This window comes from Cydia strobilella, chromosome Z (assembly GCF_947568885.1).
Source record: "Cydia strobilella chromosome Z, ilCydStro3.1, whole genome shotgun sequence".
Lineage (NCBI taxonomy): Eukaryota > Metazoa > Arthropoda > Insecta > Lepidoptera > Tortricidae > Cydia > Cydia strobilella.
The window spans coordinates 17,957,856-17,978,981 of record NC_086068.1 but is presented as its reverse complement, the minus strand read 5'-3'; the positions used below and the strand labels follow the sequence as shown (position 1 = coordinate 17,978,981).

General features: G+C 36.6%; 1 protein-coding gene across 1 annotated transcript in view; it reads right to left on the bottom strand.

Annotated features, from left to right (window-relative positions):
- LOC134755134 (uncharacterized) overlaps nt 1-21,126 on the bottom strand; it is a 95,535-nt gene that overhangs the window by 41,370 nt on the left and 33,039 nt on the right. Inside the window, exons 10-13 of the mRNA XM_063691612.1 lie at nt 18,609-18,722; nt 16,935-17,110; nt 5,919-6,003; nt 3,478-3,667 (exon numbers count right to left, since the gene is read on the bottom strand). Coding sequence (XP_063547682.1) covers nt 3,478-3,667; nt 5,919-6,003; nt 16,935-17,110; nt 18,609-18,722 — 565 coding nt within the window. The remainder of the gene's footprint in view (nt 1-3,477; nt 3,668-5,918; nt 6,004-16,934; nt 17,111-18,608; nt 18,723-21,126) is intronic.

Sequence of the window (21,126 nt, the reverse complement as noted above, 5' to 3'; positions counted from 1 at the left end):
ACTAAAAGTACCCGGGGGTGGGGGTGAAGCTAACAGGTAGGGTGGGGGGGTCAGGTCCCTTTTTATAGTCTTTCGTAGATAACTTTTAAACGGTGGCCCGTAGCAAAAAAAGTTCTAGTACATAATAAATCAACATAAAATTTTCTACAAAAAAGATTCAGTACGCTTTTTCGCTAGGATCAATATTTCAAAATATATTAAAGTGGGAAAGTTACTTATAATTTATTTTGTCGTTTTCTTTTAGTTTCTCGTAAATAACCCGTAAACGGTAGCCCACAACAAAAAATAATCTTGTTAAATAATCTGTATAAAATTTCCTAGGAAATAGATATAAAGGCTGTCCCAAAAATAGCACGTCAAAACTGACACTGGAGGTAGGACACCCTAAGAGGATCCAAACCAGCTTAGCATGACCTGAGTAAAAGTTCCACGGATTTCGAATTATTATAACCGATTTAAGTTTTAAGATATTCATAAAAATACAGATAAATACTAAAAACTAACTAATATTATAAAATTAAAACTAGAAGTATACCTAAAAATAAAATTAATTACCGCAAACTAACAGGCACTTATGTATACGTACTACGTAGGTATATAAAAGGCCTATATACCGTTCCGACTATTTTTTTAAGTTTTTATTAATTCTATTCTTCAAATATTAGGGAGATGATGCGCCTACGGGACCAGGCTCACACGAAATATCGCCGTACTAAATTGGATAGCCACAAAAGTTACTACAAAGATCTGAAAAGCCTAGTAAATGTTTCACTCCATTATGAACAATCTGCGTATTTCCAGCATCATATAAATAAAAATCTTAATAATCCCAGCAAACTCTGGAAAAATATCAAACATAATCTAGTTAATTTCAAACCACAACACTCAGAATTACCGACCCATCTCAATGATCCTAATTGTATCAATTCGCATTTTCTAAGTATACCTGGCAATAATAACATTGACTTATCATACATAATCTCCCTTGAGTCTAATCGCCATGGCCCTTCTGTATTCAACTTAAAGCCTGTAAATGAAACAACGGTTGCCAAAATTATCAAATCAATATCGACAAACGCTACTGGGGTAGATGGTATATCTCTGGACATGGTGATTCTGACCCTTCCAAGAACTTTATCGGTAATCACAAACATCGTAAACAAATCTATAGAATCTAAGGTCTTTCCGGAACTGTGGAAAATTGCGTCAGTTAAGCCCATCCCTAAAACATCCCACCCATCCGATTACAAAGACCTAAGGCCAATAAGCATATTACCACTCCTATCTAAAGTACTCGAGAAGGCCGTATGCATGCAGTTAACCGAATTTCTTGAGAGTAACAAGATACTACCAGAAAGGCAATCTGGCTTCAGAAAAGGACACAGCACCTCCACAGCCCTGTTGGATGTAGTTGATGAAATCCTAACTGCACAAGATGAAGGCAAGGGATCAGTATTAGCACTTTTAGATTTTTCTCGAGCGTTTGATAGTATTAACACGTCCATTCTTCTATCTAAATTAGCTTATTATGGTTTTAGCAATAGTTCAATAAGCTGGTTTGCGAGCTATCTAACTAATCGATCACAATTTGTTGAAGTACGCGGCGCTGACGGTTCTAACGTATCGTCGGAACTACTCCCAGTGTCTAGGGGAGTTCCTCAAGGCTCTATTTTAGGCCCCGTGTTATACAGCCTCTACAGCGCAGACATTGGAAAGAACATACGTCATTGCAAATTCCATGTATACGCCGATGATATTCAGATTTACATATCTTTTAAACCAGAAGATACACAAATGGCTGTTGATAGACTGAACGAAGACTTGCACCGTATTGCTATTTGGTCAAAAATGAATAGTTTAGTACTCAATCCTACAAAATCTAAGTATCTGGTGTTAGGTTCAAAAAAACAACTAAACCGAATCAATACTTTAAATCCGAGCGTAAACATTACAGGTCAAAATGTGGACATGGTGGCAGAAGCCCGTAACCTAGGAATCCTTATGGATAGTTCCTTGCATTTCGAAAACCATATCATTGAAACGGTTAGAAATTGCTTCTATAGATTAACAGTTCTTTACAGGGTGCGAAACTATCTCAGTGTGGACATGCGCGTGAAATTATGTGACACTCTTATCCTATCCAAACTTAATTATGCGGATACGGTATACGGGAACTGTTTACTGGCTCGCACCAAAAGAGTTATTCAACGACTGCAAAATGCCTGCGCACGCTTTTGCTTCCCGATACCACCTCGGTCGCACATAAGTCCATACCTGAGTACTAATAAACTCTTAAACATGAATAATCGACGCATTCTACATTTTGCTACGCTCCTCTTTGGTATCTGTAACAGTAAAAGGCCGGTGTACTTATTTGAGAAATTGACCATCAAACGTGGTCCCAGACTACTATGCCCAAGGCACAGAACCGCTGCATTCCGTGGCAGCTTTCGCTACGCTGCCACGAAGTGCTGGAATAATCTTCCGCCACCAATCCGACAGAGCAGTACTATAGGTTCCTTTAAATCAAGACTCAAAGCGTACCTAATGGACCAACAAAGTTTTGCTGCCTGAAGCTAAATATTAAAAAAATCCGGATCCCGTTATCGTCATTATTACCTATTCTGTTCTGTTCTTTAGTTATTCACAAGTTAAGTTATGTATATTTGTATATATATATATAAATTCGATGTATATATTTATGTTAGTAGTACTCTATGTTATTATATCACGTCGTCCACAACGTGTCCCGTCCCGAACTATGCTGTCCCGCACACTCCGCTGGCTCCACAGAAAACCAGCGCCGTTGACCACGCTAGTCGTGCCAGCTGCATTGCTGAGTGGAGACCATTTCAGCTTCACATCTCTATTTCTACTGTTTCGTTTATCTTTGTCTTGTATTTGCTATATATGTGTTGTATTGATGTGTTGTCTGAATAAATGATTTCTATTCTATTCTATTCTATTCTTTTTTATCACTGACGGTGCCAGTCCCATGTCAGGTTGATGTGGTAATTTTACGACATTCTGTATATTTATTTTGTACGAAATTGCATATAGATTATTTACGTACAAGACTATTTTTTGCTACGAAAAACTTAAAAAAAGGCCTTAGAACAAATTGTATTTAAGTAACTTTCCTACTTTAATATATTTTAAAATATTGATCCTAGCGAAAACGTGTACTGAATACTGAATCTCATTTGTTGAAAATTTTATGTAGTAGAACATTTTTTGCTACGGGCCACCATTTACGAGTTATTTAAGAAAAACTATAAAAAGGGACCCTAAAGGACCCTGAGTTATGGACAGTTTCTTTCTATTGTATAAGTGTTTATATATAACTATATATATATCTTCGTCTAGTACCCACAATAAAAGCCTTATTGAGCTTACTTTGGGACTAGTTCGATCTGTGTAAAATTGTCCTAAAAGGTATATATATTTATAGAAGGTGGAATAGAAGTAATAGGTCACAGATGGAGAGAAGCACGAGGAGGGTGGGGAAGGCGAAGCCGAGCGCGTAGCAGGTGTCGTCGCCGTAGCACATGACGCCGCGGCGCAGCGCCGGCGTCAGCACCATGCCCATGAACCCGCCCACGTTCACGGTGCAGTAGAACGTCGAGAAGAACCGCTGCACCTGACGCTCCTCCTCGGGCAGCCGAAACTGCGGGGTAGTTAACCGATCTGTACGTTGGCATCATGTTTTTATATGCCGTGTCAAGCGAACACTCGTCGAAATCGTTCCGCGATTACCTTCCCGCTGTAAAATTTTCAGGGTTTAATTAGCGATTATTATAATATTCTTAATTACGTGTATGATTATTTTATAATAATTGATAATCGATTTGTCGAATCTGCATACACGTGTAGCTTATCGTACTAATTGCAATTTGTTCAGTAGGTATTCAGATATTTACGCATTTTTACGTGCCTATTGGTTTCAGTAAAACAACAAACTGTTTATTTTTAGGTACATTACCAACTTCATTGAATCATTTCATTATAAGTAGAGTATATATTTCATCACACTCGCTCAGTAAATGTGGAATTACACGCAGGCTCAGCGGGAACTATAAAAAAAGCGTTTTCCCTGGGGAGTTATGAAGGTTCTAGTATTATAATTAACAGTTTTTTGTCTTTATATTTCATTTTTGTATAGCAAGAGTGTGATGAAAAACATTGTGTGTAACTCGGGGCGTAATAATATGCATAACTCAGGTCTATAAATCGTGCAATATTTAACTTACGCCCCATGTTGCACAATGTACTATAATATTCAGATGTGTAAGACTGATAAGGATACCTCGTTATCAATGGAGCCATCCATTGATAACGTTTGGCTCAATGCTCAATATATGCACTATGAGCCATCCTGTTAACTTTCCCTTCTGTGCCCAGCTTGGTCGAGTATTACCTATACTACACCTACTCGCTGGACTGGTTAATCACTTCACACAATAAGTAGTGATAGTACACTTATTGGACTTCATTTTATTAACTTTAATTTTGTGTTATGTGACTAGAATAAAATAATTTATGTCTGCATGCATTTCACTGACGTACTCATTCGTTTTTTTTTTAATATTACTTATAATTATTTGCACCTGATACATTCTGATATAGTTTATAATCTAATGTTGTAATGTTGTAGTATAAAAGGCATACGTACCCACTACCAATTTATCAACCCCAAAGTACAGGCAAGGACATAAATACATATATATATTTTCCTAAAGTTTCAAAACTATGTGTACGCTCTTACACCTTAGACAATAAAGTTGTGTTCACATAGTTTTGAGCCATATTTGTCTGGATTGATATTTTTGCCTTCGACTGTACATACCTAATATATTGTCAATGAATTGCACCATATTAATAAGTTCATATCATATACAGTATCAAATGGTACTAATAAGTTATCGAAATTATCGAATAGTAATTAATATGCATACACTAACAACCATTTTTCTTAGAAATAGAGACAAATGGCGAACTTGCAGCTTTATAATATAATATATACTCGATGTTGTTCTTGGAAGTCGGCTAAATAGGTCGGTTTCATTAGAAGAGCATGCAGGATGTATGATAATAAATTTCAAAATTTAGATATTTTCAATAACAAGTTTTGTACCTTCAAACGCCTGACCTTGAAGTGTATTAATAGGCTTTAACAGGCTTTAATTAGAAAATTAACTTTAATTGCACTTTTGTTTTGTTTACAATTTATCCATTTTAGTTTTATCCATTTTTTATCCATTTTTGTTTTATTTTTCCATTCTTGTTTTATTTTTGTTAAAATGAAAGAGTATTGTTGTAACATTGTTTTGACAACTTGGAATTTCTATTTCTAGTTTAATTTAGTATTTATATAAGTCACATGGTTTTCATACTATTTTTTAGGAAACTGTAGGTCTATAAGTCTATTACCCTATATTGTAACAACTTATTAATATAAGAGCCTGTTTGTTTCTAAATAAATTAAATTAAAAATAAATAAATATACATGTAGCCTCATTCCTCATTCATCAAAATGGGCTCAGTAGTTTCTACGCGTTTATAAGCTAATTTGATTCTTCAATACTTAAGCTATGAAACGTACAATGTAAAGAAAAACCTACGGGCTTGACAATCAGTGCGTGATAGTGATAATATAGACTCTTATCACTCGTAGGCGCGCTACACATGTGCTAAAATAATCACGATCACGGAATACATTTAGAATCTAAATTTGGATGGATATTATCTAAATTTTAGATAATATCCATGGGACTGGTTTTTTTATTAAAGCATCAGATGACAGACAATATTTAAAATAATTCCGTGACCATAGAGAATCTGGTGCTGAAGTTCTGACAATTTCAGCCCATACATGTGTGTTGTGCCGTAATCAGGTAAAAGGTAAAGGACTAGGGTACCTGTTCTCCACCGAAGGCAGCCACACAGGGCTTTACGCAGCCCGTGCCCGTAGCGATTAGCGCGAGGCCGATCATGGATGTCGTACTGTTTATCAGATCAAACAACATTAATTACTTGAAACAAATCGTATTAATATAGGGTAATACGAAACACGTGGTTGAACTGATTGTACCAATTAAACTAATTGCCTACGTAGGTTATTAAATCTTAAGTCTCCCATGTCAACTCTCCGGCGGCGATAACAACTTATTATTTGTTCTTGACAGCGTAGATGTTTTGCGCAATCATAGATTAAGCTTCAAAAGCTGCACACAAACTCAAATGTCAGTATGTAAGTACATACAATACATAACGGAGCTGTGTATTTACATACTTACTTAAAATTACACTTAAATTGGCCAATTTACAATACAACCCAATCATCCCATTTTTGTACCTTCTTATTACTCGTACCTGTCTACTAATTTTGTACTTTTATCTTAAGTTATTAGTATCTGGGATACTAATAAGAATTGTTTTTGTGTCTGTGATATAAAACATGGTTCAACCTTTAATTCGAACACTAGGTACATCTGTCTCCTTATTTTAACAGTATTTTTTTTATTTTAGAAATCCGCAGTTCCTAAAAAACACGAGTAAGTACATATATACCTAATTAGACGAGTGTGCTGCTGAATATGTAGGTAATTTGATAAGTTTGACGTGAAGGTAATTACGTTCCCAAGTACCTGTACTCCATCCAGGTGAAATTAAATACCTTACTCACTCAACTGGAATTAGACTTATCAAGTAGACATTATACATTACAGGACTTACAGGAGACAGGGAAGCTAATAAAGTAGACCTACTGTATTTATTCAGCTGTAATCAGGCGAAATTAACCTATTAAAACCGGTCAAGTGCGTGTCGGACCACGTATAATGGAGAGACGGAGAGTTTCGCATCTTCATACAATATAAAAAGTCATATAAGCAAAAGGACGTCATCAATCATCATTTTCGTGGCACTTATTACCTCCTTTAAGTAAGAAGATTAGTTTTTTGGAAATAACTTAAGTAGGTACCTAATGGCTCAACCATCATTTTAAAAGTAATTTTCCTAGAAATTATTTATTAAAAGTTAGAGGGGAGATTTTTTCAAATATTTTGCACTACCGGTTCAAAAGTTTCAAAAAAAATCTAATTTCCTCACATACTTTCCAAATTTCATTAAAACATAGTTTCCGAGTAATAATGACATGGAGAAAATATAATGGTTCCGTTCTTGCCATTTTGGCTGCGGAACCCCAAAAACTGTGGTACTTACGTAGGTGGTAGCTTGAGCAGGGGTATAGCTGAACAACATGTGAGTACGGTTCCGAAGAAATAAATGATGGAGAAGTAAAGTATTACTCTGAAACAAGATGCGTAGGTATTTGTATCAGTTTTTAATTTCAATAAGTTTTACTCTTCATAACTACCCTACTTTACTTTACGTATCAAATGAACATACCTGGCGATTGACAAAATTAATAAATAGAATAGCGTCACGCAACAAAGTTTGTGTTAGGTACTAATTTAATAATCCACGTTGCAGCGACAGTAATAATAAAGGAATAACACCCACTTGTATCTTCCTAGGAAGTTATCCGCTAATATAGCTCCTACTAATGGCATAGTATAGCACGACATTATGAATATGTGATACACCACTGTTGCGGCATTTTCGTGCAGGCACAGGACATTCCTCAGGTAGAGGGAAAGAATAGCTGAAACACAGATTAGTTCAGCTGAGTCGGAGACTATAACGTTAAGGGGCTCCCTAATGTCAATGATCTTTGATCTGAATCCCTTAGTTTTCTAATGTTTTTTGTAGCTTATCATATTAACAGCAACGGTCTTAAGCAATATAGTATCCCATATTTACTTTAAAGTTCATCGTCTTCGAGATATTTGGCATCAAAATTGAGCAAATTTTTAGGCCGAAAAACTGGTTTTCTGGCCATAATTTTTGTGTTAAATAATTAGTTTAAAATTAAAACCTCTGACACGTTTTTCGAGACGTCAAAGATGAACCCAAATATGTAGATTTCGTATAGGTATGTATGATCCTACACAGAAATCTAGTTACGAAGAAAGTACCTAAAGGTATTTTTTTTAGAGAATGTTTAAAAAATCACAAAAAATAAGTATTCATTTCTTTCAAAATCCGGTAGACAAGCATGGAGATAAAAGATTGAAGAACCGATAGCCGCTTGTCTTATAATTCTATCTGTAGTGTAAAAGTAGGATATATTCAAAACTTGTCAAAAATGTATGAAAACCGTGGGTAGCCCCTTAAAACTCTATTATGTCTCCTCTCTATGGCTCCTTAACATTCAAGCATTATGCTGGATTTCACCATAATTGATGCTATGAACCCATAATACTGGCCAAGTGCGAGTCAGACTCGCGTTCCAATGAAACGTGAGTGAAATGTCTTTAAAAAACCCGGGCTCGGATCAAAAACTAAGTAATTAAGTCCGACTAACGCTTTACTGCACGTTTCTAATAGGTTCTCCTGTCATCTATACTATACGTATAGGTAAACAACTATTTTGTGTATATTTTTCAAAATTTTAGATCCAGTAGTTTCGGAGATAAAGGGGGGATGGTCATGTTTTGTCTATTTTCTTAAATAACTTCTAAACTATTTATTTTAAAATTATAAAAAAAATATTTGAGATTTTCCAAATGAGTTCTTTCATTTGATGTGTAACACGATATAGTTTGAAAAACTTAATTTTTTATTTTTTAATATTCTTATTTACCCCCCAAAAGTAACCCCTATGTTTATAATTCATTTGTTTACGTCACGTCCGTTTTGGGTCACAAATTTACACATGTGTACCAAATTACAACTTAATTGGTCCAGTAATTCTGGAGAAAATGGGCTGTGACAGACGGACAGACAGGCGGACGCACGAGTGATCCTATAAGGGTTTCGTTTTTTCCTTTTGAGGTACGGAACCCCGGAACCCTAAAAACTATCAAAAACATTACAAGCAAAACATTTTAAAAACTAGCCGATTTTAACCCAACTAGGGTTTTTTAATCCTCTTCTTCTTTCAAAGCTGGCGTAACATTAAAGCTTGTAACCGCATTGATAAAAAGCACGAGGTATAAGTACATGTCTCTCGAAACTACTCTAAAGCAAGGCAGTTAGTTAGTCGAATCTTTTGCAGTAATAGACACCAAATGGGACTAAATAAATCGCTCTACTCGTTCACAAACAAGAAACTAATTGACTAGGTACGAACAAAATAAAAGCAAAACTGTTTGAACACTGAAAGCTTTGCTTACTTCGCAAGCCGCAAAATGAAAACCTTTCGCAGAACTCGGTTGCAATGATACAGAAAATAGCTGTCGTATGTCCTGGAAACATTTTTTCCTAGTAAAAACTACTAAATCAATAAAACTTATATTTACTTATTGATGTGACAGACTATTTGACAAAGAGTAATGTAATATAGATATATACGAATATACGGAATGCTTTTTGACAAATGAAACCACTAGAAATGTAGTTAACGTCGGTAAAGATGCAGGCGATTTCTATATCTTGCTCCCAGACAACCTACTTATGCGTAAAGTCGACTTCCGATGCTTTCGATTTAGCAAACTACAAATTGATACAATTACTACAATAATACAAAGCAAATTGATACAATTTTAAGGCATGAATACAACATTGAGAAGGTTGCATATACCTAGCTTGTCAAGACCTTTCTTTATTTATAATTGATTGTTTATATGCAACATAGACGAAAATAAATGTCGTAAACAGAAACAAGCTTACTTTTTCTCTAAATATTAATTTTAAAGTGTAACCGAGTAAAATGGACCACGCAAGCATTAAACACGAGAATAGGGAAATTAACCTCCCAATATTACAACACCTTAAAACTTTAATAGTGCTCAAGTGCCGGGAAGTTTTGATATTCTCGAAGTTAAAAAGGAAATACCATAATTGGCGCTCACGATGCGCAGGCAGCTAGCGATGAAAAAGACCGATGACATTCTGCAAAAAATCATGCGAATTGATTCCGCTAAAGACACGTGGAAGGAACTAGAGCGCATCTATGGAGGTACCTGCAAGTACAAGAGATAATTAATACCTATGCCTGAAATTCTTCGGTTACAATAAGATGGATCCGAATAATGACATCGTTACTCATGTGATAATTTTAAACAAACAAACTGTGTACGGAGCTACAGAGCGTGGCGTGGCGTAGGTACTTACTTACTTACTTACTGCTGTGGCGCGACGATTCGAAGTGGATCTTGGCCTCCGACACCAAAGACCGCCATGCTACTCTGTCCAAAGCCGTTTCTGTCGTGGCGAAGGTATTACCCCAAATTCTCCTAATGTGACAATTATTTCAAAGAAAATGGATATGTGTAGAGTCAGAAGCTGCAAGTGATGGATTCAACCTACTTGATACCAACTTGGTACTTACACCTGCTATTATTAGGTACTATCTTTGTATGCCAAATTGAAAGCAATAAAAATACTTACTTTACTTTGTTTTTGTTAAATTAATTCCACTTCTTAAAACCATTTCTGCATAATGTTAGTTCTACTTGGGTGGTTTACCAGTACATTTTTTGTTTGATACCTTGTAATAAAAAATATTTTATAAGTTACAAGAAATCAAACAAAAAATTTACTTGTGAACCGCCCAAGTAGACCTAATACTATGTAGGATGGAAGTACACGTACGTATGTATATGTAGTTGTGCACGCACACATACATAGTTAGTTTCGGGAGCAAGTCAGAGATGGTGCTTTCAAATGAGTTTCCATAAAATGCTTCAAGTGGGCTCTCTTTACCTATTATACTTACTTTACTCTTTGAATGTAACTAAGTAAGAACGTTGTATCTCAGAATAATGACTAAAGCATAGAAGTAGGGCAAAAATGCTTCGCAAATATGTATACCCGTACTTTACTTCCTTACGAATTAGATAATGTGTCGAAAAGAGATGCATATATGCTTGTTATTTCTCATTTACGTACGGTGTCATAAGTTTGATAATTTGTTAGGGATGTATCTGAGTCCTTTTTATATCGATAAATTTTGCATAAGTTTATGTGCCGTGTAAAAGAATAATCACGAAATTGGCAAATTGATAATAGTCTGGCTAATGAAAGTTGAACCTGAAAAAACGCGGCAATTTCAAGAAATCTGTAGCAGGCGGCTCGTTGAATACAAGGATTGCATAACTTTTATACTTTTTATAATTTTCATATTCTAAAAATCATTAAAAAGTATAAAAATTATGCAATCCTTGGAATCAAAGAGCCGCCTGATATGAGGATTAATGCATGTACCTAATATAGCTTTTATCTCATCTGCAGTCTACCACTCAGAACCGTCTAACTATACCTCTCGTTTTTTTATCATTAGAAAGAAGGCGAGCGATCTTAACGTGTCGTTTTATCGAAAAACACTTTAAAAATAAGTCACAACAAATATAATATACGATAATTTACATACTTTTGCTTTCATAAGTAAAATATTGCTATATTTATAAAAAAACTTGTCAATAAAAAGACACATGGAAATGGTTTACCGATTTTTCTAATGCTAAAAGACTAAGTATAGTTTCTAGTCATGTACAGTCAGCTGCAGAGAAAAGGCACCCCCCCCCCCCCCCCCTGCATACAAAGTTCTGTAAATTAGTATGGACGTGGGGTACCTTTTCTCTGCAGCTGACTGTACCAAATAGGAAATGAAAAAAAAACGTTCGTGTAATATATTTTTTTTATTTAATAATAGGGAATATTACGCGAAACTCGGCGTAGGTGGCGCCACTATCACAATCTGAGGGTCTATCGCGAAACAAGAAAATCGAATTTTCGTTATCTAACATCTCTGTCACTCTTGCGTATTCGAGCGATAAAGAGGCAGCTAGATAACGAAATTTCGGATTCGAGTTTTCCGGTAGGTCCCCTGAAAACTTGTCAAAAACCTGTTAAAGGTACAGTATAAATAAGTTACTCTACGGTGCACTAAAAAAGCTAGTGCTGCACTCTGATGGCAGAACATTGCAGTAATATCCCCTATTCCTCGTCCTTTGGAAATCTGAAATAAAAAGTTGAGTTTTGTGACCAACAATATTAATAAAAGGAACATTCATCAATGATCATTAATGTCTTTTTTATTAGGGTTCCGTACCCAAAGGGTAAAAACGGGACCCTATTACTAATACTTCGCTGTCCGTCTGTCTGTCACCAGGCTGTATCTCATGAACCGTGATAGCTAGACAGTTGAAATTTTCACAGATGATGTATTTCTGCTGCCGCTATAACAACAAATACTAAAAAGTACGGTCCCCTTGGTGCGCGCGTCCGACCCGCACGACCGGTTTTTAGTATTAAACTATAGTCTGGCAAACACAATCTGTCAGTAAGTAAGAACAAAGAAAACTATAGGTACAGTCGAAGGCAAAAATATTGATCCAGACAAATGGCTTAAAAATATGTGAACACGATTTTATTGTCTAAGCGTACACATATTTTTGAGACTTTGGGAATGTATATATATTTATGCCCTTGACTGTACTCATCAATTAAAATGAGACAGTCCTGGGCCAAACTATAAGAAAGCTGTAAATGTCGATAGGTTATTGATCTGAGGTCGATACATCACTATGCCAAAAATATAACCTTTCATACTTAGCAGAAAAGTTCGAAAATATATGCAAAAATCTATATAGACTTGAATGCAAGTAATAATTACATAAACAACATATCGATTTCTATGTTTAGGGTCAGGTCCTATAAATAAATTTCTTCAAAATTGAACAAAACTCACCGATTAAAGGTTATCGGTTCATGCGTATTTTCTTTTCTTCCTGTATGCGATTTACAGCCCTCGATCACACAAGACATTATCACAAAGGGAACTTCAAACCATTACAAATAAAAACTCAGCACGTTTTCCAACAATCTTTCAGGAATAGCAAAAATATAATTAAAATAAACCAAGATGACCGCTGAAACATCCCGAAATATTACAACTAAAATAATACGACTATGTCAAGTTGTTACAGTTGACACCTACCTGTGAAATAACGAACTTATATTTTATTTGGCTGGATTATATTATAGAACCACATAGGACCATTTGACATTTCCCTCAGTTTATCTTATGACAATACTGAAAAAAACGAAAGAACTTGCGGATTGTTGTCTCACTCACTCGTAGACAAAAAGTAATAACGTGTTGTGAATACGATATCTTTTACCAAGCTTTTATTTTTGCCCGGCTTCTTTGCTTTAGTCATTATTCTGAGCGTTGTATACATATACTATGTCTATGATAAGAACTAAGAAAACTACTCATCCTTTTTTTTTGGGTGCAAGTACTAGTGTAAGACGAAGATAGTACAATTATCTCTGTCTATGTTTGAAATGAGACAGTCCTTTGACAAACTATACCTACTTATAGCGTAGACATACGAACCTCTTTAGTACCAATACCTACTAACTAGTCTGTGCGGAAAGAGAAGACTCTTCTCTTTCCACACAGACTACTCCTTAGTAGTCGCCATCAGATATATCGGAGCGGCCAAGGTGCTTACAAATATCTGAACACGCCTCTGTTGTCAAGGCGTTAAGTGCGTGTTCAGATATTTTTGAGCACCTCGGCCGCTCCGATATATCTGATGGCGACTGTACCTATACCTATGTCGGCGTCAGACATCGGATTTCGGAGGGCAAAATTTAATGACAGGTAGTTCCAAATCGATAAACTCGTAGTTAATTCTACCAGCAACATAAGGAAACAACTCATGCATTAAATTACTTTCCCTTTCTTCGCTTAGAGGATATAACCAAACGAAGACGCCTTGTCTGTAAATTTCTGTACGAATAAGTCTGCCGATTTTTTCGGAGGAGGGGAACGTCAAAATGATAGTCAAATGTATACGTAACAAAAATAGCCATGGCAGATAAACGTCAGTCCATACATTGTGTATGACCATTGGCCGACTATTTTCGACAGATTTCAGATTCTGTAACGTTGATGTTCAGCAATTCGATAGATTAAAAAAATGAATGGTTTCTAAACGTTAGTGCCGCGAAGATAATGGAATACTTATATGTATAATATATACATTATATGTGACGTTTTCAACCAAAAGGTACCACATTGTAGCTTGTCGATAAGGTAGATTTCAAATTGAAGCTATATAGAAATAGCGCCTTATTGACGACCGACAATAAGTACCCTTTTGGTTGAGAATGGCACATATAGTCCTCCTCGCCGTGTCCGACGACAGCGACTCCTCCATACTGTTTTTAAACCAATTTTAAACCCATTTAATCGCATGGTTTTTAGTAGATATGTTGCTTTTTCATATCGTATGAAGTACCTACGGAATCACCCATTAGGTGGCAGTAGGGACAAACCCGGTTTCACCGAATTCGAAGTCAGGTGACCATGACAAAATGTTAGTTTTTTCCAAAGAATCCCAGACACCAGCCTTATAGAGCTTACTGTGAGAATATATCGATTTGTAAATGAAACATTTTCAGGATAAAAGTTATTAGGACATTTGACGTTATGGCATAAAACATTAGGGATACTGATATTTAAGGTAATAGGCTTCGGATAAATGAGTTTTAGGGCAATCATTACATTATGGAAAATAATTGTTATGACAATTGATTGTTAGGACTGAGGTTAGGACAAATACCCATTAGAACAAAACGTTAGGGCAAGTGACATGAGGACAAACGTTGTTAGGGATTGCGAGGATTATGAAAAAATAGACATTAGGAATATTGATAGTTATGGTAAAAATGCTTAGGACAAATGAGTTTTAGGACAACCATTACATTATGGAAAATAATTGTTATGACGATTGATCGTTAGGGCTAGTGCTCATTAGGACAAAACAGTTAGGGCAAGTGATTTTAGGACAAACGTTGTTAGCGATCGCGAGATAGACCCCAAACTCAAACGTCAAATGCCACAAGCGATCCGCACCCACAGACTGTTCAATCGAAATGGCGGCTCGCGATTCGCGGCAGTGGCATGCGGACGGGCCAAGGCGGGCTAGTAGCAAAATACAAACATGTTGGATTCTCGACAAACTTGCTCGGCGGTTTTACAAGAACCATCCATTAGGTGGCAAAGAGGGTTTTTTGGTTTAGCAAATACTTAGTGACACATGGTGACACACAGGCGATTAAGGTCGTCGAGCTGTTAGGCAGTCTTCACGGTGTGCGTCACGCTCATACTCCCGGAGCAATGTGCGAATTCGCGTCCATGTGATAACCGCAAAGTCCGCAAACTTACTCGCCCGTCTATCACCCCCTTAACACTTTAAGGTAGTTCATGGTCAATACAATTAAAATAACTGACCGAGGATTACTTTATTTATTTAACAGTAAGTTACAACGATTCAACTGGATGATAAGGAATATATAAAATACATTAAAATTATATATATAGGTATATACAATTAACACAACATTGACCCTCGAATCCATTTACTTCATTTATTTTAAATATTCGACTCGACTTGGGCCGAATGAGCAATTTATTATTTACACCATAGTTTTATTATTATAATACTATTTATTACCGAAAACTTTATGTAGACCAGGTATACACCTACTAAGTAAGAATACACCGTGTAGATTGAAGCGTATCATTACAACAAACAGATGCGTGAATGATTTAATATGAGTGCCAGGTGCCAGCCTGCAGTGGTTCTGAAGTGACACATTTTCAAAAAACATTAATTTAAGGGCACGTACCCACTTGTAGTTACAGCCGCGGCAGCGAGTCGCTATTCAATACTGTAATTTCGCGGTTAAGTGCTCATGGGATGCGTTATATTAACACCGTCGCGCCGCCGCGGTCGCGATCGCAAGTACCATAGGACCATGTAAGGCCGCTTTCCTACTGACGTCCAGTTTTTTGTGGGTACGGTTTTCTGCAGGATCCAGTTTTCTGTAGTATACGTGCAGTATCCCGCAAACAGAATGCTCGTATGAACGTTACTATATTAGCACGTATACTACTAAAACGGAATCCTGCGGAAAACCCTATCCCGCAAAAAATTGGACGTCAGTGGGCAAGAGCTCTAAGTTGTTTAGCACGGAGTACGCGCCCAGAAAGGACGTCGCCGCAGGAAAGCGACGGCAGCTACCACTTGTGCTCGCGGTGCCATACGCCGTGTTCGTCGACCCGCTCCCAAATTCCCCGCTCCAACTCGTCTTCTGATTTGCCCTCATCATCGTTTAGTCATTCCCTCCTACAAAAATTATATTAACTGTCATTAATCATAGTAATTTCGCACAATGACAATTAAAAATTTAAACTCATTCAATTTCGAGCAGTGCATACAAATAGTTAAATTCTACATGTCATCGATTTAATGTAAATTAATGAAGTTGCAGTATGTATTTTATATGAAACGACACATAATAAACACGATTCCAAACTCGATTTTTATTTAAAATAAATGAAGAAAAATTTTAAAAATATTTTTTGTAATAATTACATGTCTATCTATAAAATGAAAACAGTAATCAAAAATTGTCAACATCCCTATCCGTATTCGGCGTTCCCGGCCCACAATGACATGGCGGCGAACTGGTGCAGGCAGTGCAGTGTAACCCGTAGCTGTTGACACAGCCATGGAAAAATAATAAACTTATAGTGCTCCAAACACTTTATTACGTATTTATTAAGCGTAAATTCTAGAATAAAAGTTTTCCCAAATCTCACTTAAAACTTTTATAAAAGGGTTTTAACTTTAACCACTAACCAACATTAACCTTTAACCATGAGCACTCTAAGCTTTATTTCTCTATGGCGCCGTGAACCGTGAAGCAGCAGCGACAGGTCCGTCGAAGTATTTGGTTATTTGCCTCTCTATCTCTTGCATTTTAGCGTGATAGAGAGGCAGATAAAGGAATTTCAATTTTCGCGGTAGACCCTTACTCCCTAGGTATCCGTAGTGTTGTCTACTCACTCCGGGTGCTGCGGCGCCAAGTGTTCGTAGGTGGGCAGCAGGGCGGCGAACAACAGGCGCAGGTCGGAGTGCGCCGAGCTGGCGGCCGACGGCCCGAACGTATAGCCGTAGCGGTTGACGCCGTGCATTGACGGCGACGGGTCCGCTGACACCAGGTTCATCACTTGCGGTACCGCCTGCAACAGTTATTCACGATACTAATGCGGAAAGTAGGAAATTCGCAATTTTAAATCGACACGAGTTGCGAATTACCTATTCGCACGTGTATCTTACAACGTTTTACAGTACATATGGCCTTTAACATTTTCGACATATGAACGGAAAGTACCGTCAAATGGGGTGAATAGAGACGGCGGGGAGAATAGGGACAAGAACTGGGAATGACATTTACCTGATAATTTAAAATAAAATATGTATCACTAATTGTATCTTGCGATTGAAAATATATTATATATATTATATTCTTTTGGTAATAGAAAGAGTGGAAAAGTATGAAAGTCGTGATGTAGGCCAGCAGGTGCTACGTGGAGGCTGTTGCATATTCTCGTTTCGCCGATTTGAATAATCGTGGTGGCGATGTTGTTGCCATCGATGCAACAACATAGGGTAATACTCGAAGTTGGTCCCATGTAAAAAATTTAAAAGAAAGATTCCAACCCTAAGGGTGGGAAAATAGGGGTGATTTAGTGGTTATGCACTTATGCAGCATAATTTCTAAAATCAAAATATCCTAAGTACGAAATTCCTAAAGTCAGAACATCGAAAATCAACGAAATGTACGTAGGTAGGTTAGGTTCGTTAGGTAGCTTCCGATGCCCGAAGGGTAAACCGCAAAGAAATAGGAGCCCCGCGAAATATTTTTTGAAAAGAAACAGTGCGGTGGGACCATGGTTTCGTACGTTAGACGTACTTTAAACTAAAGTCAGCTAAACGTAGGACAAAATGTCGCTAGAAATTTCGCAATTTATACATTTTAAACTTAGGTCAACTGGACGTAAGAAAAAACGTCGTTAGTATTTTCGTGCACTAGCAGTATTGTACTTCAGACATTTAAAAAATAGGTTGATTAACCGTAGGACATGCATCTTTAGGAATTTTGTTCATCAGACATTTTGATTTTCGATGTTCTGTCTTTGGGAATTTTATACTATGGATATTTGTTTTTAGAAATTATGCTACATAACCGCGGTTATAGCCAAAAAAAAAATATTAAAACTTTTTAACAAAAAAATTAAACCGCCGAAAAAACTGAAAAGCAAAAATAATAAACTTTTTTATTTAACCTTAATGAGTTATTAAAGTAATGTAAGTATACCTAAGTAATTTTGAGTCGGCGCCAAACAAGCAAGTTAATTAGAGCCAGTTGCACCATCCGCACTTGACAGACTGATCAACGTCAACCGGCGCGCCGCGGCGGTTTACTATGATACTTTCCATACAATTAAATTTAGCGAACTCTTTAACGATCACAAACAGTTGGTGCAACCCACCCTTAATTATATAAATTATATACGTAAAGCGTGATGCGCGGCGGCGCGGCGCGACACGCCCCTTCGTCGGAAAATGAAGAACTTAAATCAAGATGTGTCCCGATATATTTGGCCACTTTGCCCGTCACTATGCATTTGATGCTGACCATAACTTAGCCTAGTCGATTTGTATGAAAACACTGACCCCGTCAACGAGGAGGTTGGCCATGGGCTTGATGACGCACAGATGGCGGATGACCTCGTCGGGCCAGCTGCGGAACAGGTTCAGCTGCTCGTTCGCCAGCGCATTGGCTCGCTCCTGCCGACAAAATATACGTGCAACTATGATTTTCTCAAACATGCTATGTAATATTGATACGTTCTTTATATTAGGCTGGGAAGTATCACGTCTCCGGCGCGGCTAGACGAGGGGCATGTAATGAAATTTCATACAAAGTTGCAGGCCTAGGCCGGGAAGGGGCTCTTTTTTAATTTCCATTTCACATATATTTGTGACACAGCATCATGGCATTCAGTCAAAAAAAACTATAACCAATATTTGCTTATGGTTCGAAATGACATTATGCCAAAATCCCTATAAAAAAAAACAATAAACGATAATTGATATATTTTGCAGTTTTATTTGTACCCAATTTACAAAAAATATATAAATAAAACATCATTAACAAATTCCAATAATATTGAATTGCAAATTTACCTACAAATACATATTTAAAATATAGTTGGTCAAACCAGCTTGTCAGTAAATAAGAACAAAAAAACTATACTCATCCTTTTCTTTTGGGTGCTAGTACTAGTGTATGACAAAGATAGTATGATTATCTCTGCCTATGTTTGAAATGAGACAGTCCTTTGACAAGCTATATTTCATTTAAATATTAGCGGTAAAAATGTCTACTCAAACACGCGTAGGTATTTTTTTAATCGTGTTGGAGGTAAAGTTGAACATTTTTCATTGTGTATCTGTAATTATATTTTATTGGATTTATTGTGCGTTGTTGATTGTGTTATTTAATATGAGTTCCGACGAAAATATTAAATGAATACCTGTTCATTATACTCCATGTTTAAGGACACGATGTATGTGAAGCATAATATCAACATAAAAAAATATGTAATCTTAGTTATGTGGCTAAAACTACAGTCAGACGGATGCAAGGCGAAAAATCAAAGATACATAAATATATCTTGAAAATTTGTGTAATAAATTGATAAAATACATGTGTAAAATATACGACACGTGTGATAAAGATAGGTACAGATGGTAGTTATATTTTGTGCCTAGTTTACTTTTGTTTCTTTAGAATTAAAACTTTGATTTCGTGGAGATTTCTTTATTTACTTCATTGCATGTTTGAGAAAATATGGAGCTACTTATTTTTTTATGATCCTTATGTATGAGTATAACCTATCTATAGTTATAAAATATAATTGAGGTGCAATCAGAAGACTGACAACTCCCATACAAAGCGGGAACAATCATCTTGTTGCAGATTGATTGTTGACGAAAGAAATTTCACTGAAATATGTAATATGGAAATAACGAACATCAATTGACAGTTCTATCAACAACTTTTTTTTGTAAAAAAAAACTAAGACGGTCCGAATTGCGGATACTACATAATTATTTGCCAACTAAAGTAGGGGAGAGTGGGGCAAGACGGGATGGCGGATAAGACGGGTTAGCGGCTTTATATGGCGACACGACTGACCAACCAGAATCCTGTTATTGCATGACGATGCGTCGCCATCATGACAATCAGTTCACACAGTGACCGGCTAGACAAATGGTGTCGTTAATTATTTATTTGCAAAAAAACAGTTTTTGCCATATTTCTTGTTATTTTTTTATTTTATTTGGTTTGTTTGTTGTTTTAATATCACCCGCCCAAATATAGTGTTAATTTATTTCTATGGGCCAGCAATCACGCCAACAGCTAAGGACTTGTTTGGTTTCAAATACGGAATGGTTTTTTACAAAAAAAATATCGGATTTTATTAGGCACTTGGGGACAAGACATCTTGCCCGCCGTAATTTTAAAATGATGAAGAATTGCGGATTTGAATGTATTTATTTCTTCTCTTGTAGAATGGTGAAAAAGTATAAAAGAAAGTCAAATAGAGGTGGTCAGAGGAGGCCATGAAAAAGCGGTGGATGCTGTTATAGAAGGGAAAATGGGTACATGCTAGTTGCCAAATCATTTTCTGTCCCTCAGACGACTTAAGAAATAAAAGTAAAAACCGTTCGTGAGAAGTTATCAGACGACGGTACTTATAGCCAAAAATTGAAGCCCCTAAAGATACTGTTTCTATGGATCATTCCTATCACACCATCTTGCCCCATAGGGGTACCCCATCTTACCCTACCTAGGGGACCAGATGGAGAGAAGGCACCTTTTGCCATTTTTTTTATATTTAATTATCTACCTAGAGTTCCTAGTAACTGTTGATTATGAAAGACTGATTACCAAAGATAGAAATAAAAATAACAAAACCTTAATAAAGAATAGCATTTTCAGTTTTATTTGACTTGATACGTTAAGTACGCCGTCATGCCCCACTCTCCCCTACAGAGTCGTGTTTTTAACCGATTCGCGTGAACTTCAGAGAACAGGTTAATTATATGGATTCTTTTGTCGTATCAATTTTTAGATATGGCAGAGCCAAGGGAGATCGCGAGGTCTACAGCTCCCAGAGCCACT